Here is a 26,643-nt window from a genome sequence, read left to right as displayed (position 1 = left end):
AAATTATGAACATTTTTCTATCAGAATGCACCAGTTTGGTCAGATTATTTATTAAACCATGTACGGTATGACGTGCCAGTGCCTTCAAAGATAATCTAGCTTAGAGACTGCATTCTCCAAGACCTGCAAATTAAACCAGCAAAACTAGCTGTCAAGACTGCATTGCTACCGGGTTTTTGCATGTTTTCCAGTTAATACACAACCTCAACGGGCAGTGAAACAAGCAATTACACTTCAGAAGGCCTTTTATTTAGTGATCACATCACAAAAGCCTTCCATTTAAAATATAAAATGCAACTTGCTGCTTTCAAGGAATTGTGTTCAATGTACATACATTATCTATTAAAAATATATATATTATATATTATTATACAAAGATATATACTGTATATATATTTCATGTATATGTACACAAATATGGGAAAACAAGAATTGTTTTCCCATCTTTGCAACAAAACATGGGAAAATAACGGATTCTCTCACTACCAAGACCTGAGATTTCTTAGAGGCCCTAGAGAGCCATTGTGTTAGTATTATTAATGGAAAATGGTTACATCTGGGCTCAAGAATATTTAACCCAGCACAGGTAAGAACAACAGTACCCTTAGAAGAAATAAAGATACAGCAGACATGCCAAGTTTAGTATTTCTTATCTAAGCAAGTCAAACCCTTTAGTCTTTTTCATCCTTGTTACTGGGCTTGCTGCAGTGCTTAGAGGTGCCTTCATGAATCATTACGGTGGAAACTAAAGGTAGAAAACCTGCATGTAAGTCCCTTGAGAAAGAAGTTACATCTCCTTTCTAATACCACTCTTTTATAATGGAAAATTGCTATAGAAGGTCAGAGGCATTAACTCATTCTCTGCGTTGCCAGTAATATTTTTACACTATCATCTCCCCCATGCAAGAAAGGAGCAACACGAAGGAGGATTTGACTGTCTGTTGCCAACTAAACTAAGTCTTGATTATGGGGCACCACTTCCACAAATAGAAAAGCAGAACTATTACACTTAAAATGAATTGGCCTACTTGATACTTCAGTATTTCTGTAACTATGAGAAAGAAAAATACAATATTTGTATTCAAGTCCACACGCATCATCTCCATCTGGTATGGCTGACAGGCTTACAAGAAACACAAGCTGAAATTTAAAAACTCTGTTTCAAACCTCTTCTTGGGAAAATGTGAGACCTTATTCACCTTTCCAAGACTGGAAAGGAAAAAAAGAAAGGGATGAAGAAGGAAAACTAAACCCAGGTGGGAAGGTCTTGCAGCTTTCTTTAAAAAGAGCAACTTAGTGATGTTTTGACTAAACTTTAAGATAGTTAGCAAGATACAGATTATAGTCTAAAACAGGACAGTTCTCAAAATATCTCCCGAGAACAATTCCATCAAGATTCAATTTCATAGCCTTCCCCACAGCTTCTCCTATCAAAACCCATCTATTATTTCAACTCAGGCTCCCAGGCAAGCAAGCACAGCTTTACAGCCGTCCTTTGTCACAAGCTCCCAGATAGAGCTCTGTCTTCTGACTGAAGCACTAGAACAAACAGAAGAATCTCAGTGTTTATTAATAATGTCAAGTTTCAACAGCTTTCCGGAAGCTAAACTGTTTAAACCAACTGCTAGTGCTCGTCATCTGGAAGCTCTAAGTGTCCAGACATAAATGTCCAGGTAAGACAGGTGACATAGTGATGGCAGGAATACATTCCAAACTACCCCATCACAAACCTTTCCCCACCTACAGCTTTTGTGACTACAGCGCAAACAGATGTGTTAAGTTTCAAAAACGCTTCAGAGACTCACCTAACTTACAGGTCAACGGCTACGACTCACCTACCTGAGGACCGTCCTTCAGCGTAGCAGCCACAGCAAAGGATGGGTTTCCCTGTAGCCTCTGCCATTAGCGGAGGCCACAGATAGTGTGTCCTGTCATATTTCGCGCTAGGGCAATTAGTTGATGGAACTGCATCCTTCTGGTGGTAGGCCTGGGAATGGGCTGAGGAACAGGCCCCATTTGGTTCTTGATGTGCCCAGGTCTCCCCATATTGCTGACAGCTTCCCCTAGCTGATATGGGGTCTGTTAGGGCACAGAAGAGGTAGTGAAGGAAGAAGGTCAAAACTTAACCCAATAAGGACTGTGTTAAGAAGGGTACGGACTAAGACCTCCCTTTCCATATAGAAGTATGAAAAGATCACAGGCACGAAACAAGCTCAAGCACAGTGGCAAAACTGCATAGGCATTTCATGATTGAGGAGAGACCGATTTTCCAGAGTCAAAACAGGACACAGGAATTTACTCAGCGGTAGACAAGTGAATTTGAAGGCTGCATTTGGATCACTTTCATTGGAAATCAACACGAGTAAAATTAGCGATCTCATCTAAAGAATCAGCTACTGGGAGCTACAGCACGCTGCCACTGAATGAGAAGATCGAGAAGAAATTCAGTATCTCCAAAAACACTTTATCTTGATTGAACTCATCAGCTGTAAAAATCAAAAGTGACACTAGTAGATTGGAGAAAGTACTTGGAAATCAGGGCACAAATACCTCTCACCCCCCATCTCCTACTCACAATCACAACCTGTGTACCTAGTTACATCATTCCCATACAGTCACCATTTCAACAGGAGGAAAGGGCAAACATACAAAATATTATCTAACCATAATAAAGCATGTGAAGTACAGAATATCAACATCTAGCCCAGAAATCATATGATTTTCTTTCCAGTGCAGTCGTCCTATTCACTTTGTCTTCTTCCGGCACTCCTTGGTGTTGAGAGTGATGTCCTGGTTTCGGCTAAACCACAACAAGCGATGATACACATCCGACACTCCTCAAGACCCTGGCTCGACATTCACTGCCTTTCTTCATGTAAAATCTGAATTCTGTCAATATCAAGCCTCTACAGAAAACAGCTATGGGCAATCCATCCCCCCAGGGACTTCTGGCATTACCGTTCCCTTCCTCAGCCCAGAGCAGCTTGCACATGTGCACACCAAGGAGGATCCAGTGCTATGGTGGGTGTATCTAATGAAAGCAGAGCACTTATTTTGCTAGCATTGAATGATTTCTGTGCTACATTTCCTCTCTCGTTCATGTGATTTTAGTTCCCTAGAATATCAAGGAATGTACACAAGGTACGCACTATGGTTTTAAGATTTTTTTTCTCTAATTTTTATTCAACAGACTTACTAGAAGCCCTTCTCGGTTATGATTTTTCTTTTTCCACAACACATAAAGAAATAGAGTTTCTTAGAGTTAACAGCTGACAGCTGTTATCATGCTGCAGTCTGGTAAAAAAAAAACAAACAAACATGAATGGAGCTGGCTAAAGGAAAAGGTTACTTTCATAAAAGTCTTATCAAGCTACTAGATGGGCAGATCAAGAATCTGACTCCAAGGACCGAGGTCTGATGGCATTACAACACTTTGTGCAGCCCTTACCTGTGAGACTACGAAGCCCGCAACTGAGGTTTTGTTGAAATGATCTCTCCAGTGAGATTAATACTCACAGTTTCAGGCACAAGTGAACTGCAATTTCCACTAGTGGAGTAAGTTTGCAGTTTACTAATAAGGTCCCATGCAGTAAAGTCTCTAAACTCAAACTCATGCTTTTTTTACTCTGTCTTCTAAATCCTGAATCATTAGAAAGGCATAGTATTTTATAGAAACGGACTTTCATACTATAGCTAACAGTAACTGAGCAACAAGATATTGCTGAATTATCTCTGTACAAACCTGAGACATTACACTGAAATGCATTTTAAAATCCACCACATGATCCTCCAGGTACACAGGAGGACTGCGAGCAACCCAGTTTCACCTGAGCAATAACTGCCGAGATAGAAACTCACACAAAAACCTCACGGCAAGGACCCTTCAGAAGCTGAGGAGGATTTATTTAGGAAGAGTATTAGTTGTTAGCATTCAAAAGTTAGTGTCAACTTACAGCTCAAAGCATACCTCCCACTATGTTGGAAAACAAATACAACCAATTCACACTCTGCAAAACAGCAGCACTGCTCCTAAAATTTAAGTGAACTACTCTGGCTCCAACTAGAAACACTAGTGTTTATATGCAAGTGTGCTATAAACAAAACCAAAGAGGTACCTGAAAAGGTTCTGTCTCTTCACAAAAGCAGCATTTCTGTGGCTGACCCCTGGACCTGTTCTCTGCCCACCACCAGTTTTCTTCCAGACGTGTACAGAAGAGCCATAAGGCACAGAAATGCCCTTTCCAAGGGCACACTACTATCAAAGTCACAAAAAGGCCTACATCAAATGCACACTGATCTCTTAAGTACCTGTTATCTTCTTCATTGTAATAAGGATCGTAAATTACAGCTAAGCATCAGAACCAGAAGTAGCGAGGTTGGAATTAAGAGGATTTGGTTTTGCCAGGTTTTTGATTTGTTAAGCAAAAGTGTCAAGTTGACAAGAACAGTTGGATCTGACAAAAAAATCACCGTGAATTATTTTAATTGGTGTTGCATAGCACCACAGTATATTCAGAGATAAATCTATATACCTCCCCAGCACATACACACCTTCCCGCATAAGAACCAACACTTCCAAGAAGCCGTGCCGGCAAGCAGGCAGCTCTCTGTGCAGGGAAGCGTAATTCATGAATGAGCTCCCGGAGTAGCAGCAGCCCAGCGCCTCTTAAGAGGTCTGAAATTAATTTACTGCTGCACTAGTGTCAAGACAATTTTATGAGAGACGCTTTCCTACTCCCATTCCAAAAAATGGCCACCCGCGCCTCTCCGAAACTCCTTGCGAGATGACAAGCACACCGAGGATTTCGCGTGCTGGGTCGTTTTAAGTTCTGAAGGTGCTGCAGATGCTTCTGGAAACTAAATTTCAGGTTGTATGCCTTATTTATTCCTGATTACACTAAAACACACTGGCACACGCCTCTCGATGCCTTGTCCTGCTGGAGTTTCCTACTCCCTCGGCCGCCCGAAGCAATCGCTTGGGCGAAGGCGGGAGGACCCGCCGCAGCCAACACCAAACTTCGGGGGCTCAGCTCCCTCACCGGCCCGGCCCTCCCCACCCCCGCCTGCCACCGCGGGGCCGCCCCCCGCCCGCCCTCAGCGCGGCCCCGCCGGCCCGAGCCGGGGTCTGAGGGAGTCGCCGCTCACCTTGGGCGATGGCGATGGACTCGAAGCGGTGCAGTTCTCGCAGCAGGCAGCTCCGCTCGGTGGAGTGCAGGCTGTAGATGAAGTCGCGGGCCCCCTGCGCCGTGTTCAACGCCTCCATCGGCTCCTTCTTCGGGTGGGTGCCCAGCGCCCGCCCGGGCGGCGGCGACCCCCGCGGGAGGAGCAGCCCCTCGGCGCCGCCTCGCTTGCTGCCCAGGCGGCGCCGGCAGCAGCAGCCCGGCGGGCCACGCAGCGAGCCCAGGCAGGAGGAGGGTGCAGCGGCGGCGAGGCCCCCCGGCCGCCCCAGCAGCAGCGCCGCCCGGCCGAGCCACGCCGACATGGGGCAGGGGAAGGGCGCGGCGCTCGGGCCGCCAGAAACGCCCGCCGCGGAGTCGCCGGGCCGTGCTCCCGCGGCTGTTTCACCGGGCCGGGGAATCCGCACCCGGTCACCGCCCCGCGGCTGCTCCCGCCAGCGGCGGCGGCCGCGCCCCGCTCCGCTCCGCGCCGCTAGGGCCGCCTCAGCCGCTGCCGCCCATGGCCCCGCGCCGGCGGCAGGGCGGGGCGGAGAGTGGCCGACAGGGGGCGGCTCCGCGCAGGCGCGGCGGGAGGCGGTGGCGGGCGCCGGCGGGGCCTCGGGCGCCCTGAGGGGGCGCCCGCCACCGCCTCAGGGCCGGGGCCAACGGCCTTCGCCCCTGAGGGGGAGCTCGTCTGGCTGCGGGGGAGGGAAGGGCCGGGGTGCGGCCGCTCTGAGGGGCGTAGATTAGGGAGGCAGTGGGGGCTAAACAGCTGTTCTCCTCCAAACCGCGCACTCAGCGGAGCTCCCTCCCGAGCTTTTAGTATTATATCTATTATTAAGGTACCTGTAAGCCTGCAGGACTTTGCAGCAACAAAAGGCGTCCCCAGCCCGCACCAGTCTCCAGCATTGTACCAGAATGAAGGAAACAAGGTTTTGCTTGTCTTTCCCATTTTCCAGGCCCTTGCCTTAGAGTATTGCAGTGTTGCAACATCCAGTTTTGGGTTTAGTATACTTTAGCTGCATATAGCATTTGTGCTCTTTTTAATTAATTGGCAAGCACTGTGTTTGAACCACCCAGAATGGTTACTTTTTTAAAATACGCATTTAGGACTCGGTTTACATCTTGAAGGAACAGATGATTTTTTAAAACCAGATTTTGAGTGTTCTGCCGCACAGTCTGAACACTTCCCGGTACATACGCTGTCCTAGGGCTTAATCCAGTGTCCCACTTTCGGCTGGGATAGAGTTAATTTTCTTCCTAGTAGCTGGTACAGTGCTGTGTTTTGGATTTAGTATGAGAACAATGTTGATAACACACCCATGTTTTAGTTGTGGCTGAGCAGTGCTTACACTAAGTCAAGGACTTTTCAGCTTCCCATGCTCTACTGACTGAGAAGGCTGGAGGGGCACAAGGAGCTGGGAGGGGGCACAGCCAGGACAGCTGACCCCAACTGGCCAAAGGGACATTCCATACCATGTGACGTCATGCTCAGTACATCAACTGGGGAAAGCTGGCCGGGGGGGCCGCTGCTCGGGGACTGGCTGGGCATCGGTCGGCGGGTGGTGAGCAACTGCATCGTGCATCGCTTGCTTTGTATAATCTTTTATTATTATCATCATTATTATTACTATTTTACTTTATTTCAATTATTAAACTGTTCTTATCCCAACCCACGAGTTTTCTCACTTTTACTCTTCCGATTCTCTCCCCCATCCCACTGGGGGCGGGGAGAATGAGCGAGTGGCTGTGTGGTGCTCAGTTGCCAGCTGAGGTTAAAGCACAACATCCAGGTTCTGTTTTTTCAAAACACTGTATTCAAAAAGTATTAGATTTTGTAATTAACCTGCAAAGAACCTAAATAACTACAACCACAAGGGACACACTTACTTATTATATGCCTGGCTCATTTAATACTAAGGTAAGCGACTTCTGGACACACTCAAAATTTATTGCTCTATGTTTAGCCCTTTTCATACTAAAGGTAGCAGACTTCTGGAGGGGGGATGTCCGTCCAGGTGGCTTCTTCGACAGGGAGGTCTGCTGCCTTCTTGGAGGGGGGGCAAGCAGAAAGTTTTAACTTCTCCCTGCTCCCTTCTTCGCAGGGAGAAGTTAAAACTTTAAATGAAAAAACAGCATTTTTGTTCCAGTTCCACTGCTGCAGAGTTAACGCGTGGTATAAAGGCAAGGATCTCATGATAAACAGAGGTGTCTTACCTAGAGTATGCGTTCAATATTATGGATATTGATATATAATATGTGTACTGTAGAGAGGGAGAAGAAAGCGCAGAAATATAGAAAGTAAGTCATAAAGGCCTGGATAGATGATGTTATGATTTTCACCCTGTTAGAGAAATAGCAGAGATAAATGGGTGTTGGCTACTATTTCCAGTTAAATGTGTTTTTGCCATGCAGCCAATAGATCCTGCCTCCGAGAAGAGATTTTTTACAGTTCTGTAACTCTTTATTCCAGTGCTTACTCCTGATCCAGAGCCACTAAGCCTTTGATGATGCTCAGAACCGTACTTATCTTCCCAGGCATTTTATTGAAAAAATGGTATCTTCTGCTACTCTTCAGGGGCAATGTGGCAGTCAGTAACAGTTTTCACTTCCAGAGAACTGTAACAACGGAGTTCATAAAAGTGTTCAAAGATGCTGTTAAAATTTTCTTAATCAGATAGCTTTTTCAATAAAAATGGATGCTTCCACACAGAAATGCAGGACATGCAATGGGATTGCCAAACACCTGAAAAAATGCCATCTGAAAAATAAAGAAAAAACAAGCTTTCTAGATGCCAAACCTTTAGTACTTCAATTTGACGTATTTTTGATTGTTTATGTTATATATTATACCTGATTTTATATTCACACAGCTTGATTGCACCAGACTACAAAGACAGAGCAAAGACGGAACACTGGTACCTGGCAAGAAAGGAGACTTGCTGTCTTTTCCACCAACGCAGCCCATGCCAGCCACACTGTACATCTATTACAAAAGGTGATTGCATTTGGATTATTCTTGGGGTGTTTTGACAGTACTCAAAACATTGCAGGCATTTTCAGACACTGAAGGAGAGAGTTTCATTGTCTGGAGGGGCTGGCAGACTATCGTGCCTGTCTCTAAAGGATTTCCTTATAGACGGGACCCTGTGCCAGTGTGGATCTCTGATGAAATGAATATGAAATCAATGATAACGAATGGGGAGTTTCTAACATAGCCTTTAGGTATTTGCTGTATAGGAATATCAACCATATAGAGAGGTGCAAGGGCATTATTTAAGTAGACATGATACAACACTATTGTGAAAATAAAGTCATTACTTGTATGTCAAGATAGAGATCAGGGTTTAGCAGACCGTAAATTCTTCTGTGGGCAGCAGCTGTGGCTTACGCCTTTCCAAGCCTTTAAAACTGCGTTGAACAAGTTGGAATAAAAATGTCTTCAGAGGGACTATTCTGCAATGACAGGAAATTAACTAGGTAACCTAACAGGTTTTTTCCATAATTCTTTGTTGGAACTTTTATTTTGTGAAAAAGTGAAATTGAAGCCATTGGCTAAATTGGCACTTTAATTAATCGGGCTGTCTATTTAACTCAATTCAGCAGGTGGTGTAGAGTAACTTTCATTAGTCCCTGACACTCCAGCAGAGCTTGTGAACCTGCTGAAATGCATATTTCTCGCCATGTCCTGAAAAATACAGAAGTTTCCCTTTATTTTCTCGTTTTCTTGCTGATAGGTTAATTTTCTCCTAACATGATTTATTTTATGAGTGACCAAACTAATAAAGCTGGTTTATACATCAGCTGACAGAAGTAGGAAGAAATTGTTTAAAATACTACACGGAAAATTTGGTGATGTTCAGTCCTAAAAGCTAGAAATATGGTTATGTAGAAATCAGCAGAGAAGGGCCAACCATCTTTAACAGAATTTCTGCAAGGCCTTCTAAAGACTGCAGAGCTGAGAGACAAGTCTTTTTGTGGAGATCGGCAGGAAATATTAGGCAGCCCTCATCCTATATAAATATTGGGTGCACATTTAATAATTACATTTTTATGTGGTGTAGTAAGAGAATATTATCCATGAAGGAACTTTCTATTAAGGGAGTAACGTGATTTCTCTCCCCAGTGTAAAGGTAAGTATTGTTAGCTAAGGCAAGACCAAGATTTAAAGGTTGGTAAATGTTTGATACCGTAAATTGCAACTATGCACAGTTTGTGTTTTACCAGTTAAGTACTATATTTAGGCAGGTCAAAATTTCTAGGAAACTTGCAGATAAATAGCTCCGGAGAGGCATGGACAAGCTACTTTTCTTTTGCCTCACATTTCTGAAAAAGGCATGGCTCTTCTGGTCCTGCTAGCCCAGCCTAGGGTCTGATCCTACAATGGTTTGTGTGTTGGCAGATGGAGGAATCCACAGAGAACGCAACACGATGCTCACTTAAAAAAGGAGCCCTGAAATATATTGACCAGTTGCTAAAATTTGAAATCCTATCTACAGTCTAAAATATGAATGTAAGACAAGATTGGGAGCTTAAAATATCATTATTTATTGAAATAGTGCAAAAATGAGTAAGATCTTGGCATTAAGCAATAAAAGAAGTTACAATAATCTTGGGAAGTTGTAGGAGGTCAAGTGCAAACAGAGGATCTTTCTGACCATCACCATTTCCCTCCTTCTATAGGTTTGTACAACCATATGCATTACTATATTGATAAACACTTATAAATGGTTTCAAGACAATTTTTGGCTTACAACTCTGTACTGGCTTTGGCTGGGATAGAGTTAAAGTTCTTCATAGTAACTAGTATGGGGCTATGTTTTGGATTTGTGTGGATAACACACTGATGTTTTAGTTATTGCTGAGCAGTGCTTACACAGAGTCAAGGCCTTTTCTGGTCCTCATCTTGTTCATGTAAATTATTCCATGGTTTTAACATTCAGGAAGCAGGCAGGCACCTTGTGTGGTTTAAACAAAGCTGAAGTTCATGGCAGACAATCACTGAAGAAGCTCCCTCTGGAACACTATGCCTGAAAGGGAGAGTATGTTTTTTGGATATATAAACATGGGGTTATCAAATACAAGATGAGAAGTTACACTTTTTCTGTCTTTCAGGGTAAATGCTTTTAGAATATTGTATTCAGCTGCAGTGTCCTCGGTCTAAGGTAGATTGCACATAGCTCAAAAAACTGTTGGGAGAATTATGAAAAGTTTGGGAAAGTGCTTCTTAGTAAGAGACTCCAAAGTCCAATTTATTCACTTCATTAACTGGAAGTTTATGGGTTTAACATAAACATAGTCTCTAAGTAACTTGCTTTATAACCCAGCATTTTCAGCACACAATAAAATTATACATAAGTCACACCCATCAATGTATATCGATGTATGGCAAGTCTTGAAGCTGAAACTAGGCAGAATCAGACTACTGTACAAAATTTTAGCAGTGAAAATAACAACTGGAACAACTTTCTAAAGGTTAATTTTCTAAAAGATGGGATACGTTTCGTATAATAATTGAGTGAAGCCTTAGCTTAAACAAGCTTTTAGCTCTTCTTTTAACTTAGAAGAGCCGAGAGTAGGTGTTTTCTGTAATTCCTCCCACATTTATAATATATGGATGCACAGCATTTCTTCAAATGAATCCTGGAGTTTTTCACACTAAACACAATAGAAAACTTTGCCCTTTGTCCTCCAATATTTGTGTTCCACTTGAAAAAGAGAAAAGATCAGTACATCCTTTGAGTTCAAAAAAATTATTTATTTAATAAATTGGGCAAGGTGAGAGGGCTGAACTGTTCCAGTTAGTGAACTGCATTAAAACGTATCAGGGGAATGGTATGAAAGAAGAGAAATGTTCCAAAAGAGAGTAGGGAATGTCAAAGAAAAGCAGTATATAGAGATTACATTTATTGGGCCCACTTAGCTGTTTTCTGTTATATGTTTCTCAGGAAAAGGACTAGGTGGTCTAAAATTGTCTTTGGAAATTTCCACTGCAGGGTCTCCCGCATCAGTGTAAAGCTGAGACTATCATCAGCTGAACATAACTTTCAGGTTTGTAACATTCGTTTTTGGGTGTATAAAAATGCTGAGCATGAACTGGAGTGGCAGACCTGCTGTGAGGGCTGAGCAGCTCCTGCACAGCTCTGAAGTCAGGTGAACATACAGATGCTGTAAAGCACCTTTGCCCAGCACCTTCATCTGGCCCCTAAGCGCTGGGGTAGTGTATCGTGCAAAGGATATTGTACCATTACCTTTCCTTTGAAGCATGGAAAAAGGATAAAGCTCTCAAAGCATTACAAAGCAGCTGGATTAGGACCTTGGAGACAGTCACCACTTTGTGGTGTAAAATGGATGAAATGACTTATAGTGACCCCATCTTGATATTTTTTTCTGTCTGAAGCAGCCGTTCCCTTATGCTTTATAAAACATTTCCATCAGCATTAACCGTGTTGCCCGTTGATCCTGTTTATCTCTATTGAACAAAGCTAATTAGTGACAGAAGATAAGAGTTAAATACCACCGAAAGGGCAGCCTAAGCAGTTGTTCAGCCTATTTACACATTCAGTGAAAGAGGTGATGGACAAGAGCTTTGTTACCTCTCACCAGAGGTTTTCAGGCAGTTTTACATCACAGATTTCTCTGTCTTCCTTGTTTTACCTCTGCATCAGTTGCTTGCTTTCTCATACTTTCTCACTTCTACTCCATGAGTCTTCCACCCATGTTATCCTGTTAAAAAACTCAGCCTGGCTGTTCCCAATCTATTACTTTAAATGGGCCTATGGCTGCTTTTTGGAGGCTTTCACCAGTCCACTGTTGCTCCTTGCTGGTCCCCTCTTTTTCGAGTTTAAGTCATTCTTGCCAACCCTGCTGAAGTCTTCCAGCTCCAAAATTCAACCCTTTCTCCTCTCTCCAACAAGAACTAAGCTCATCCTTAAGCAACCTGTCTTCCACTCTAACATGCAAATTGTTTGCTCAGTCCTACCTTCCTTCTCTTCAACATATGTATGTTTTAGATTTAGGCCTCTGGAAAGTCTGCATGTGGGTCTGAAGTTCGTACCTTATATACAAGTCCACAACCATGCAGCATCCAAATGCCTTCCCCAGGATTTCAGCGGCGGTCAGTCCCTCTTCAGATAACACTCTCTTTCAGGCTGATAGTACTAATTCTTCTTCTCGACAGGAATGAAGACGGACAGGTTCCTTTAAGCCATGCCACAAACTCCCGTACTGTGGTGTGTTTTCCTTAGAGGAACAGTGCCTTTTCCTTGCTTTGCTTTGTGAAATTGCTGTTTGAGTGTCATAGCAGCAATTGCACAAAATGCGGAGCAAAAGAAAGACTAAAATGGAATAATGTCCAGGTCTAAAGTAAAAGCTATTCTACCCAACGCCTAGCACAGATAGATTCTTGTAGAAACTGGTACACCTCCTTAGCTCCTTGAAGAAGTGCAGCAGTGTAACACATCTTTCTCTCCAGTAAATCTTTAGAAAAAAATTGCTGCCGCATTTTCCTTTCTACTTTCCTTTAATTCCTTGCCTTTCCTGTAATTCCTGTTTACCACTTTTCACCATTGAAATCATAGTGGATATGATAATTTTCTTCTCATTGGGGATGGGTATGTATTTGAAAATCCTTCTCCCCCATTCCTTGTGGTTTATCAGGAAAGCACGTTGTGACTTCATCTTCCCATAGTTTCCTTCAGTAACCTTGGCAGGCTAAATACCTTGTATTGAGGTGCCCAGTACAAGATTTTCAATCTCCATTTACTCATTTATTGATAAATAAGTTGCTATTTGAAGCTGCCTTGTTTATAAAAGCAAATATGATTATATACCACGATAATGTGACGGGCCCTCTCCATAACTAAAATTTCATAGCCTCAACTCATTTTAAAAATTCCATTTTAAAAGTCACATAATATATTAAGTTCTGTGAATACAAACTAGGATGCCAATCAATTAACTGATTCTATCACATAGATAGTTTTCAAGAAGGAAATAAGCAGATGTGAACTGCCAAAAAAATCCAGCATCTTATTGTAAAAGCATTTGTATGCTCATTGTCTGGAAGCTGGAGAGTCTTCTGAATCAGCGAACAAACTCTTTTCTCAGCAGGGTCACATGCATATGTTTCCTCAAATTAAAAAAACAAACCAACAATCAGAATAGATTAGAAGCCACATTTAGAACTTTCCCGATGAAGAGCTGTTGTGCAGATTTAACTGCTGGATTAATTCATTAGGAGAGTGGCAGTGAATTTTTAATTACTATTTAAATTTCAGAATACTTGCACTGTTCCAGTGAGATCTTCAAAAGTTCTATTGCATACACAATGCTCCATTTATTTAATTGTTTATAGAGGAGATAGAAATCTATTTAAAATAAAGAGATGTACGATAACAGAAAGGTGAAGAGGAAAGAGGAGCAGAAACAGATGGTGTGTAAGATCCTGATGATAGTTTACACTAATATTTCATTCATCAATGGAAAGAAAAAGCTACAGGCAGTTCATAACAACTACAGAGATACAGTCATCTCCCAAGAGTGCAAGTGACTGTCAAATGCTACATCCACTATCACACCAAATGGTGGTTTTAACACATTTTTATGTTATGGTGGTTTTGTTTTTAATTAACCACTTAACTTCTATATGGATGAATAACAAGAAAAAAATTCAAAGTCTTGATTCCTCTTTCCCTCAGCAATAAGAAAATAAGCTTCCTAAGAATAAGAGTTACAAGGTAGAGAATTTTTTAGTAAACTGGCCACTCTCAGAAAAGAATTTGAATATGCACATTATGCCTGCACGACTGTCTCCTGTGCAGATAAAATAACGATGAGTAACTCCAGCCAACTGTTTTTAGTATTGTATTCCACCTACTATCACATTGGGCTATGAGAGGAGGTGACTAGAGATTGTTTGTAAAGAGAAATTCCTTCACCCTCAGAAAACCAGATGCAAATGCAAAATAAATCAGTAATGACCAGAAGTCACTGCTTTGCAATGTCTGGACCGGTATCACAGCCTGAGTACATTCCTGAACAACATCATTTTGTATCAAAATAGAAACAGTCTTAATTGTCAGGGGTAGCTGTATGGTTACAGAGGCAGAGACTGATGCACTACTTCACTGTTGCTTAGGGTTCACTGTTGGCAATCCCTGAGAGTGCGCTTGTTGTACCAGTTGTGTAAATAAAGCAGTATTACCAGGAGCAAGGTATGAAGTCTTGCCTTGGCACCAAATTCAAAATGACCCGATGAAGCTGATATCCAGCTGTTACAGGACAGGTGTGACTATTGCGCTTATTTTATAATATTAGTATGTATTCTGCAAAAGTTAGTATCTGTTATGTTTTAGTATTTTAGGTGATAATTGTAATAATTATTAATATCTTTTCTAAACGCCCATCCACAAGAAGGGCCGGAAGGAGGATCCGGGGGACTACAGGCCTGTCAGCCTGACCTCGGTGCCGGGGAAGATTATGGAGCGGCTCATCTTGAGGGCGCTCACAAGGCATGAGCGGGACAACCAGGGGATCCGGCCTAGCCAGCACGGGTTCATGAGAGGCAGGTCCTGCTTGACCAACCTGATCTCCTTCTATGACCAGGTGACCCGCCTAGTGGATGAGGGAAAGGCTGTGGATGTGGTCTACCTGGACTTCAGCAAGGCCTTTGACACTGTCTCCCACAGCATTCTCCTCGAGAAGCTGGCGGCTCACGGCTTAGACAGGTGGACTCTGCGCTGGGTCAAAAACTGGCTGGACGGCCGGGCCCAGAGAGTTGTGGTGAATGGAGTTACATCCAGTTGGCGGCCGGTCACGAGCGGTGTTCCCCAGGGCTCAGTACTGGGGCCGGTCTTGTTTAATATCTTTATTGATGATCTGGATGAGGGGATTGAGTGCACCCTCAGTAAGTTTGCAGACGACACCAAGTTGGGCGGGAGTGTTGATCTGCTCGAGGGTAGGAAGGCTCTGCAGAGGGACCTGGACAGGCTGGATGGATGGGCCCAGGCCAACTGTATGAGGTTCAACAAGGCCAAGTGCCGGGTCCTGCACTTCGGCCACAACAACCCCATGCAGCGCTACAGGCTTGGGGAAGAGGGGCTGGAAAGCTGCCTGGCGGAAAAGGACCTGGGGGTGTTGGTCGACAGCCGGCTGAACATGAGCCGGCAGTGTGCCCAGGCGGCCAAGAAGGCCAATGGCATCCTGGCCTGTATCAGAAATAGTGTGGCCAGTAGGAGTAGGGAAGTGATCGTGTCCCTGTACTCGGCCCTGGTGAGGCCGCACCTCGAATACTGTGTTCAGTTTTGGGCCCCTCACTACAAGAAGGACGTTGAGGTGCTGGAGCGTGTCCAGAGAAGGGCAACGAGGCTGGTGAGGGGTCTGGAGCACAAGTCTTATGAGGAGCGGCTGAGGGAACTGGGACTGTTCAGCCTGGAGAAAAGGAGGCTGAGGGGAGACCTCATCGCTCTCTACAACTCCCTGAAAGGAGGTTGTAGCGAGGTGGGTGTTGGTCTTTTCTCCGAAGTAACAAGCGATAGGACGAGAGGAAATGGTCTCAAGTTGCGGCAGGGGAGGTTTAGATTGGATGTAAGGAAAAATTTCTTTACTGAAAGAGTGGTGAAACATTGGAACAGGCTGCCCAGGGAAGTGGTGGAGTCCCCATCCCTGGAGGTATTTAAAAGACGTGTAGATGAGGCGCTTAGGGACATGGTTTAGTGGGCCTGGTGGTGTTGGGTTGACGGTTGGACTCGATGATCTTAGAGGTCTTTTCCAACCTCAATGATTCTATGATTCTATGATTCTAAATAAACAGAAGAAAGAACCTGGTTTCCTTCCCAAAATTTGGACACACCAGCCTGATCCAGGAGACCTGGACAAGTAGCCGACAGATGGAATTCTCCTCCTAATCTCACAGGCGGGGCAGAAAACTGGCAATATTCATTGTAGCAAAGTATGAGGTTTTGGGTATGAGTGTATCTTGGCTCCATTCCCTATGTTCTTGCGGGGTCCACCCTCACCCTTTATTTTTTCCCTGTGCTGTTGCTGGGACTGCTGCTATAAAACAATATGCGGGGTATGAAAGCTGTCCTCTGCAAGCTCTTGAAGAAAATGCTCTGAGCTAAAGAAGAGTCAGAACAAGGTAAGAAACTTAGCAGAATGGTTATCAAAATTCAGTATGAAAAAGTTGGAAAGGAGAATGAACATTATGAGTCAGGAACGAAGCCAAACTTTAGTCACGAGCCACTTTATATGGAGAGGAGGTTATTCCGTACTACCTGTTGTGGGGTTTTTTATATTCATGCAAAGGTCAGATATCGATCACTGTCAAAGATGAGATTTGTGAACTAGAGGGACAACAGACTGCATGAACGGTGTCAAAACCAATGCTTCTGGTCTCGCTCGCATCCTAAGCTATTTGGAAGATGTTGGATACACAAGCAAATAGTCCTGTGTAATAAAGGAGAATGCTTGCTGCCAGTCGTCTTTATCTCACTTGTGAAATCCAAGGATTTACCTTGCTTTTAAACTGCTTCTATTTCTTTTGAATTTTTCAGCACCTTGATAACCTGTGAAAGAATGTAGTGCTGAATAAAGTGACTCACGTTCTCTCAGACAAAGAATTGCCACTGTTGAAGGGTGGCTGAATTGTTCATTGCTTTGATTTTTTTAAAGAAAAAAATGGCAGATCAGCCTTGAGTCTATTTATTACCAGTGCAATAGGTCATTATTGTACTCTTGTTTTTCTCTTTTGCTCTCAGTCTACAGAAAGACTCTTTGAATTCATTTATTTTCGAATACGGGTTGAATAAATGTACAGAATATGCATGTGGGCATAAAAGGTGCTACAACATCTGAAAACAAGTTTATTGACTTATTGACCTGTTTTCCTCAGCTACTTTAATGCCATACAGGAATTCTTTTCAAGAAGATTTTTCTGTTAAAGGAAATAATAGATGGGGAGGGAATAAATTGCCTTTATGGGAATTTATGTGTTACATAGATATTTGTATTTGGTAAACAATCAGAGGGTTTGAGCCAAACTTTTAGGTGCCTGAAGGTAAAGAGGCTCAGTGGAGCTATGACACTTCTATCACCCAATGTAATACTCCGTAACCATTCAGTTTATGGCATTGCTTTAACAGGAAAATGAACCACAAGTTTATACTTCTATTTTTGTTTGTTTTATTCCATTGTCTTTTCATATGCTTGCACAACTACAAGAGATAAAGATCTTATGTTGAAAAAACTTTGCCCCCAACAATGCTCCTCAGCATTTAAGACTGCTTGCCCATAGCAAGGACAGCCAGAGTCTGTCCTGCCTGATTTCTTTACAACTGTGTAATCCAGGAAGCTATCGATTTTGTTTTATTACTGTGCTTCAGTAATTGCCCAGATCTCAGTGATCCCTGCCAGGCATGCTAGGTCATCTGTTTCCTGCATTTCAGCTTTGTGCTGCCTCTTGCAAGTTCACCTCTTACTCCCTGAAGCCTATGTGATCTGGATCAGCAATATGAACCTCTACAGTTCTGACTCTGTGTTGCCCTTGTAGACTTTCTGTCAGTCTCCTTAGCCTGGCGGATCTGTAGTTTCCCTCCTGGGCTTTACTGCCTGAACTTCAGATTTCCATGGACTATAGAGACTAGAGTGACCAGTTCAGATTTAGACATCTAACTTTTTAGATGGCATATACAGTGTAGGTGTCTGTGTGTGGGTGTCTGGGCTCCCAGTATAGACAGGAAGGGATGCAGACACCTCTGGAGGGCAACTCACTTGACTTACCTTAGAGGCCCGTCTGATGATGAGCTTAACTACCCCCTACTCGTGCCGGGTTATCAGCACGGACTGTAAAGGGAACTGGGAGTGACTATGACTTAAATGCTTACCTTCCAGATGCATAAGCTTTAGCAGATGAGTCTTACTCAAAACCACCTTTAAAACACGGATACACTAGCTTTTCCTCAGATTCTACTTTACTTTTGCTTTGCTTTTTCTACTGCAATCCCTGGGTAGGATTTGAAACCTGGTCAGCAGAGTGCGTGCTCTCCAGCAGGAAATGAACACACAGGACAACAGGACGCAGGCTCAGTGCATGGGATTTCAGCTGGTCTACCGATTTGTGCAGAACAAGGGATCCTGCATCTTGTACTGGGCACGTGGCAGAAGGTAAATCCCACAATCCAGACTAACTTAATCCATTTGTCCCGTTCTTTTACACTCTTCACTCTCAAATTAATCCAGACTATAAACTTGTCAGTACAAATTGTTATCTCAAGAACAATAAATATCTTTTCTGAAAACTATGTATTTTGGCCAGAAAAAAAATCTTAATAGGCCTTTGTGTATGAACTGTAACTGAGGGAGAAACAACTACTTTTCTAGAAGTTGCTAGTCATGAAGCACCATAGAAACTATTTGTTGATACCAAGCATTGCTCTTCTCTGCTGTATTGCCACTAACAAATGTGATTTTCAAATGGTTTAAAAAATGATTCCTATGGAGGGTTTGAAAGCACATTGTGCTTGACAAAAATAGATGGTAATGGAGACACGATGTTAAGGACCCAAGGCAAACGTTCATCTGTAAACATATTAGGGATACAGTGGTCTCCAGAGAAGCAGCTTGTGTTCATTGTGTATATTGCCTCTTCCTTTTTGCAATTCTATAAGCTTACTATTTTCTCTTAAAAAAAAATACTTCACAAGGCATAGATACCAATGCACTTGAGATTTGAGACTTCGTTGTTTAACATGTGGGACATAACCCATAAAATCAGGATGTGAGATGAAATTTTTCAGAATAAGCAATCTGAAGTCTAGTAATGAACAAGGACCTTCTTTTAGTAAATTGGCAGTGTATATCAGACACCACAGAATGCATGTGAAGAGTTTCGGAACAGGAGAATATTGGATTCCCAACAGTAGAAATTGCCTTTGGTTTTCCACAGCACAGAAAGTTGCAGTTGTTGCTTCCATGGCTGAGTAATTTCATTACCAAAGCATGGCTGGCCAAAGAGATCTTGGGGGTAGAATACAAGAAGAACAATTTGTTAACACATCTATAAACTGGGAATAGCTTCAGAGAATCAGCATCAAAATACTTCTCTAGTATTCTGATCCAGTCTCTGCCAGCCATTTGCCACTTACCTACAGCTCTTGCGTAGGTTCAGTATATGGAAGACACTGGACACTTCAAAATGAGCCTACAGCCTGCACCTAAGTCAGAGATTTGCTTAGACAGTTGTACTGCTTCCTCTTTATAAAACACCTTTTAGGTTATGTTCTTTTTTTTATTATTCTTTGGGAGTTTGGGGCTTGTAAAGTACAGTCTGTTAATACTTTCAAGGCCTTTACCGTAATCACAATGATGAGACATTTACATAAAAAGCCAAAAATAGAGGCTGTCGTGTAAACTTCAGACTTGAGCTCTCAAAACCCCCACTCTACTGTATCATGAGAATCATATTAAAACAATTAGTGTTTGCCCAGACAGGAGTTTTACTATATGGTAGGGAGACCTTGAAACTGCTTGCACACACTTCTAGGTTTGCTTAGTGTTACTGGCCTCATCAGCTTCAAATGACATTAGGGGGATCCTCAACACCCCTGAAGATCAGATAGCAACTGAGACACCAGAAAGTTAGGGTTACGTGTACTCCAATTTGAAGGTCCGGGGTACTTACGGAGTAACCTGGTAGTTCATGTGCCAATCTTGACTTTACAACTTTGTTTGTAAATATTGTTTATAAACGAATGAGTAAATTAGGGTTTCTAGAAGTGTTTTGAACAAACTATGCCAAATTTCCAAACTATCTAGATAATTAAACTTTCCATCTTAATGGATTTCTGAGTGCATTTGGTCTTAAATACAGATCTAAGACTTAAACATTGAGATTAACATTCTACCACACATACTGCTAGTGTCTGGCAAAAACAAGATCAAAGGCTTAAATTTTTTATTACGATAAGGCCCCATTAAACCACGGTGACAATGTAAAACATCTGTACAATTCAGGGAAACAAAGTCTACACCCTTTAAAAGCCCTATTACTCTGCTATTGTGCAATAAAAGCATCTTATTGTAAAAGAAAATTGAAGGGCCAAGAATCTAATTGAGAAAAAATCAAATCTTCATGAGCTCTTAAGAGAGCTCTATGCAGCTGTAACACAATCAGCCAGGATCATCTAGAAATTTGCATATTCTCATATAAAATATGAAATTATGTATAAAATATGTTACAGAACTGGTTTTGAATTCTACTTGTGTATGCACTTTACCTCTGGGCGTGTTCTCTCTTGTCTTGGAAGATCTGACTGAAGCTTCTCTTTTTTCCATCCCATTCTCAGCAAATCATCAGGAAGGGAACTGCTCAATAGCAGATTTAACAACCAAAGAAAAATTACAGCCTGTGTAGGATTCCTTTATAATCATAAAATGAAAGAAAAAAACTTGGCTCAGTATATAGAAAGATATTCTATAAGGATCCAATCATATAGAAGTATGGAATTAATACCGAGTAGGTAAAATTTTGTGGGTAGAAGTACGGGAGAATATAGATTTTCATGAGGTTGTAATACATAATCATCTGTAAGGATTAAATTACAAGCACTATTGTTTTATTTGTCTTACTGGTTCAAAATATCTGCAGAAGTATGATTGCTGCAGCACTTGTGTTGTGAGGGAATGAGGCCCTGACTCAGAGCTTTGTGCCAGAGAAGTCTGGCGTTGACTGTCCTGTCAATAACCTTGATACAGAAACCATTATGAAATGCTAGTGACAAGAATATACAGCAACCCAGGATTCACAGGTACTTTTTCCTCTTGCCCTTCTGATAACACATTTATATAGCACTTTATGCTTTTAAAGAGATAGATAAACGTCAGTGAATTAATTCTCACTAAAAGGAGGTGCTTCCACTTTATTTTACAAGCAGTGAAAACACTATCAGTGAATCACCGATTTAAGACCTGCCCACTCTCATGCACTGCATGTGAGATTTACTCATTTGATTCCCGCTTCATCATCCTCTGCTGTAGCGCTTCTAGGTCAGGTGTTTGCTGTACAGCCTCATCGACTCTCTCCTGCTTTCTGATCCCACACACTAGGTGCTGTGATCTGTTTGCCAGCTGCGTCTTAGATCTCTTCACCAGCTGCAGCTTCTGTGTAGGGACAGGTGAGCCGCCCTGCTCTGCAGCTGTGGGTCATTACCCGGCAGTGCCTGATGCCAGGGAGCCCTTCCAGAAGCCAAAGCCCTCAGCTGTAGATTTGCATCATGATTAATGATGCAGGCTTGCCTTGTCGTGATCTGACGTGCAGGCCTACAGCCCGGACTCGCACCCAGTGGACAGGTGGACAGCCCTGCCATGGGCGCGCGGTCACACGTCCCATCGCATGGTCAAACATAGGGGACTCCCATACAGGATCGGAAGAACTGTTAGACATACCTTACTTGGAAAATCTACCATAATATGAAAAATTCAGGCCAGGTTTGAAAGTATTTCAGCTAATCCTGCTTTTAAAGCCATTGAAGTCCCACTGTAGGTCACGTTCCAAGCAGCCTGAATTGGCTTTAAAGCCTTCTAAAAATGGCTTTTAAAAAATTCAGTAAAAAAAGTCCAAGGCACCTAAAGCTTTGTCTACACAGCATCTCCAACCGAGTTTAAAATTAAGAAAGCAGCTCCCCAGTGTGCAGTAGGTTTTTAAAAACTGACAGTAGCAATTGCATCTACCCTGAAGTCTCAGCTTTGCCATAGTCCTGTACAGAGTCCGCTAGAGGCCACCACCTCTCCACAGTAACAGAGACGTTAAAAACAAACATACTGTATCATGTTTTGGGTAGACTTCAAAATATTCCCATTTATTTAAGCATGCTTGAAACTAGGTATCAATATAAACTATTTAGGTTAGTAATGAATATTGATGCACTATGCACATTTTCTTTTATCTATTTATATATTTACCAAATTAAAATACTTCCTACGACAATGATCAAGTAACATAAAGTCTTTTCTACCATCCTTAGAGAGGGCCAGATTTGTTCCAGCCATGCAGAAGTTCTCTGTGCACGCTAAATGTGGTCTCATTAGCAATGTGAACTCAACCCCTTTGCTGAAATACCCCCTCTCAGCTGGTTACTCAGAATCCTGTAACAAATTTAGATCTAAAGCCCATCTCCAGGCAGCCATCCAGCTAAACTCAGTAGGGCTTTCCTCAAAACTGTGGCAAGGTTAAAGCGCAGCTCCTTCCGGAGGCCATTAAGGCTAGGTCTTGCAAGCAGAGCCCAGCAAGAAAAAGCAGAGCTTTGGGAGAAAGGGTGACACAGAGGAATGCATTTTAATAATTTCATTCATTTTTAGGCTTGTTATGGTTTGCATTGTTGAATATACAAAATCAATCCCATATGAGCTTGGGACAGATACAGGCAAAGAAGGAGCAGCTTCTGTAAGTGTTCTTCAGTACAGGAAAATCACAATGTTAAAAGCTGTCAGCCCTCTCCAAAGAAAATACTTATTTACAGACAACAGAAATAAATGGGTACAACATGCCATACAGTAACACTCACAGCTGGGCCTTCTGCTGAAAGAAAGTTTGTGAATTCCCCTCTTCTCTCCATTTACTTTTAAAAAAATCTCTTCCTTATCTTACATTTGTTATGCATATGATAAAAATGAGGGAGATTTTGGAGCGAAAGAACATGTGCTCTTAACTCTTAATAGAGATTTTCCTCTGGGTTATTTTTGTATAGTCACGTGATGGTGATTTGTAGACCACAAAGCTCTGAAGATCATTTCCTCCGCAGATGTTGGAGAAATCTACATTGTTTTACAGGGAGCAAATGCTTCTGCATACTTATATTGGCATTTCAGTACAGCTAAAGAATCACAAGCTCAGATACAATGAACCATCTGTAAAATTTCATTTCCAAACTGGCTGGTCTCTGTGTTCCTCTTTAGTTTCAGACTAAAGCTACGTTTGACAACTAAACCACCTAGCTCTTCATGCAATCATTCAAAATAGCAAACTTGAAAGTCTGCATTACTTGGTAAACTTGCAAAAATAAGAGACATTTAAATGAAAAATCAGTTACATGAATTTAAAAACTTGTTTCTACATCCATCATACCAAATTAGGCTATACCAAGTTAGACGCTTGATTATCTTGTCCAGTGTCTGATTGTCATCAGTAAGAAAGATACTAGGCAACAACATGAAAGGGATAAATGTCTTCTTAACCATGGGCCATTAATGGTTTTCTCATCTCCTGAAACATAAAGGTTCATATCCATTTCCCATATTCATATCCATGTCCAAGTCCTCATCCACATACAGCTCTTTTCAGCTGAGCTGTTTCATTCAGTGTCATCTAGCAGCAAAAATGTATTAATATAATATTTTACTGATACTTGCTTTTCTTTGACCAGATAAGGTCATAGAAAATGAAAATCATAGAAACCATAGAAAATCACTGGGATAACAGTTTCATCTGTTCCTGCTATGTAACTCTATTGTGCATGTGTAAATGATAGGGAAACTTTTTTTTTAAAGCCTCCGAAGTCCATGAATGAAGACAATTTTCTCTCCTTGACGTATAATAAGATTCTTTCACTGACTGGCTTTATGCAACTGCATAGACGCAGTGCAGTAGTGATTGAACTCAGCATCCTTCTGAACATACCTGTCCCCTCATTTCTTTTATCTGTGACTAATGGTGTCACTGCTCTTCCTGCCACCCACACTTTCTAAGCTGGGTGTCATTTGTTTATTCCTTTTTTGGAGCACTTCCTTTTCACCATCATCTTCATTAATACAAAATTTCTCATTCTCAGCTTCACAGCCCTGCAGGATGCCCCATTAGCTTCCTTTTTCCCTTCTTCCTACATTCACTAACTACCCCAATTCTCTTGCGTCTTTTCATTCTCACAGCTCAAGTCTCAGTATTGAATCTTAAAGAAGAAACTCCACTAGCGCACCAGGGCCTTTCCCTGATGACCCCCTCCACTCAGGCTTCTGGCCTGCAGCATCAAGAGAAACAGCTAGATTTAGAAATATCTTTTGGCTTGCATGCATGGTCAGCCAGACACCTGTGTGGGCAATAATATATGAATCGATGTTTTACGTGGCTACAAATATTTTAGGAACAGCAAATCACCCTTGAATTATTTTGATGTTGTGCTTGACATTTCATGTTATTTTTGCTAGGTCTGGAGGAGGGAAGATGGTGAGGGGGAGTGAAACCTACTGTCAATATTTTTCCTGTGAAGGTTCATGGCATCTTTACCATTAACTGTCTTCAAACACTCTTAATTTTGAGATAATCACTTTACTGTGCCTACTGGGCTGAAAGAAATAGTATACCATTATGCACATTTGATTAACTGTTATGAAACTCAGGGGCTTATTTTTTGTACTGTGTGGTGGATTCAAACATGCTGTTCACTAAATTTTCTTGCCCTGGAATATATTCTAACGTTGGACCGTCACTGACAAATTTTTTTGGGGACTCTCATCAGAATCAGAAAGATCCCATTAAAATGCAGTTGTTCAGACTTAGTTTTTCATGTTACAGAGGGATTCATTAGCACCTCAGCTGAATTCAAACCCAGAAGAGGAATTTTGGTTATATGTGAAAATGAGGCTGTTAAGTTTTACCTTAGTTCCTATTTGTTTTTAGGACACCCCTGTGGGGAAAGAAGAAAGCAGTTTTCTCAGCCTTTGCTGTGGACATTCAGTTTTACAGATTCTAAATTGGTAGAATGTGCTCCTGATTGCTTACTGACAGAAATATCCCATACTGAATTAGTTCACTCGAAATCTCTTCTTCTATTATCTGTCATGAAGCTCCAGTGTCCAAGTCAGTGATACCGTATTAGCAGCTGAAACGGTTTAAAAGCAATCTGAAAATGTGGGATTTTATGTTAATTTATTCTTTCTACTTAAAGTGGTTTTCTGCTTGTTTCTGGGAAGGCAACAGAGGAACTTGAACATGTTACATTAGAGAGGATAATATCTGTGGCACAGGTGAAGCTGCCAGGTGATACTCGGCAATAATTTTATCCACAGTAAGTTAAGGTTAACCATATGTTGCAATGGAGAAAGACCAACCTACTCCGTTCAGTCATCTCGGGAGCCTGAGGCTGTTGCATACAATTACTTCTGGTCTGATCCTGGATGGGCAGTGGAGAACCAGGAGCAGGGAGGATTACAGCCTGAGGTCTTTCAGACCCCAATCCAAGCCTGCAGTAGTAGACAAAGAAGGGGCTGGGCCAGGACTAAAAAGATGCAGAAGCTTGTGTCGGGCATATCTAAAGGTGACCAGTGCAGACAGGTCACTCCACTCTTCAGAAGCCCTCTAACAGGCCAGTGTAGACACAGCTAATGACACACCTCTCAGATGCTTTTGTATCCCCAGCCCAAAGAGTCTGTGCAGCTGCAGCGCGCTGTGCCTATACCTGCATCCATTAGCAGCTGGAGACATCAGCTTGCAGCCTCAGAGCCCCGCCACTTGAGAGCCTCTGTGCATATTCCTCTGCCTTTGTTTTATTTAAAAAGCAAGTAAAGCCTCAGCAGGAGTTTGGTTTTCTCTCATGTCAACAATCCACAGCCATCACAGTTTTTGCAACACCTGATGAGTTAACAAAGACAATAGGTAAGAGGCATTATTCAGATCTGTGTGCAGCCATTACCCTGGGCTGGAGAAGGGGAGAGGGCTCCGAAGGCTCACATCCGTCAAGTGACGTGGAAACCACACCGGGAAGTATCAAAGCTGCAGCTGCAACCCTCTCATCCTCCCCCAGGAGAACCACCTTGCCAAGAAATACGTGCCAGCCTGGAACTGGCTCCAGCAGACAACGTGAGTGGTAGGAATGGAAGGAGACATCGACACAAAATCCTGCCCCAGTGAATTCACTTGCAAAATTCTCATTACTTCAAGGGACCAGGATTTTATGCCTTCCACTCAGCTATGGGAGTGTGTCTTCTTAAAATGATTAGGAGAGGCCCAGCGATCACTTTCAATAGTCCATTATCATAGAATCATAGAATCATAGAATCATTGAGGTTGGAAAAGACCTCTAAGATCATCGAGTCCAACCGTCAACCCAACACCACCAGGCCCACTAAACCATGTCCCTAAGCGCCTCATCTACACGTCTTTTAAATACCTCCAGGGATGGGGACTCCACCACTTCCCTGGGCAGCCTGTTCCAATGTTTCACCACTCTTTCAGTAAAGAAATTTTTCCTTACATCCAATCTAAACCTCCCCTGCCGCAACTTGAGGCCATTTCCTCTCGTCCTATCGCTTGTTACTTCGGAGAAAAGACCAACACCCACCTCGCTACAACTTCCTTTCAGGTAGTTGTAGAGAGCGATGAGGTCTCCCCTCAGCCTCCTTTTCTCCAGGCTGAACAGTCCCAGTTCCCTCAGCCGCTCCTCATAAGACTTGTGCTCCAGACCCCTCACCAGCCTCGTTGCCCTTCTCTGGACACGCT

At 42.5% G+C, this 26,643-nt stretch overlaps 1 protein-coding gene across 4 annotated transcripts in view; it reads right to left on the bottom strand.

Moving 5' to 3' along the window:
* The window catches only part of TMEM65 (transmembrane protein 65), a 38,714-nt gene extending 33,094 nt beyond the window's left edge, over window positions 1-5,620 (bottom strand). Inside the window, exons 1-2 of one of the 4 annotated variants that reach the window (XM_076329133.1) lie at window positions 5,146-5,620; window positions 1,840-2,079 (exon numbers count right to left, since the gene is read on the bottom strand). In XM_076329133.1, coding sequence (XP_076185248.1) covers window positions 1,840-2,079; window positions 5,146-5,482 — 577 coding nt within the window. In that variant the 5' untranslated portion in view covers window positions 5,483-5,620. The remainder of the gene's footprint in view (window positions 1-1,839; window positions 2,080-5,145) is intronic. The other 3 variants (XM_076329134.1, XM_076329135.1, XM_076329136.1) reach the window with 3 other exon arrangements.
* Between the last annotated feature and the right edge of the window lie 21,023 nt (window positions 5,621-26,643).

Source organism: Aptenodytes patagonicus, chromosome 2 (genome assembly GCF_965638725.1).
Source record: "Aptenodytes patagonicus chromosome 2, bAptPat1.pri.cur, whole genome shotgun sequence".
Classification (NCBI taxonomy): domain Eukaryota; kingdom Metazoa; phylum Chordata; class Aves; order Sphenisciformes; family Spheniscidae; genus Aptenodytes; species Aptenodytes patagonicus.
This window is presented reverse-complemented; position numbering and strand designations above follow the sequence as displayed.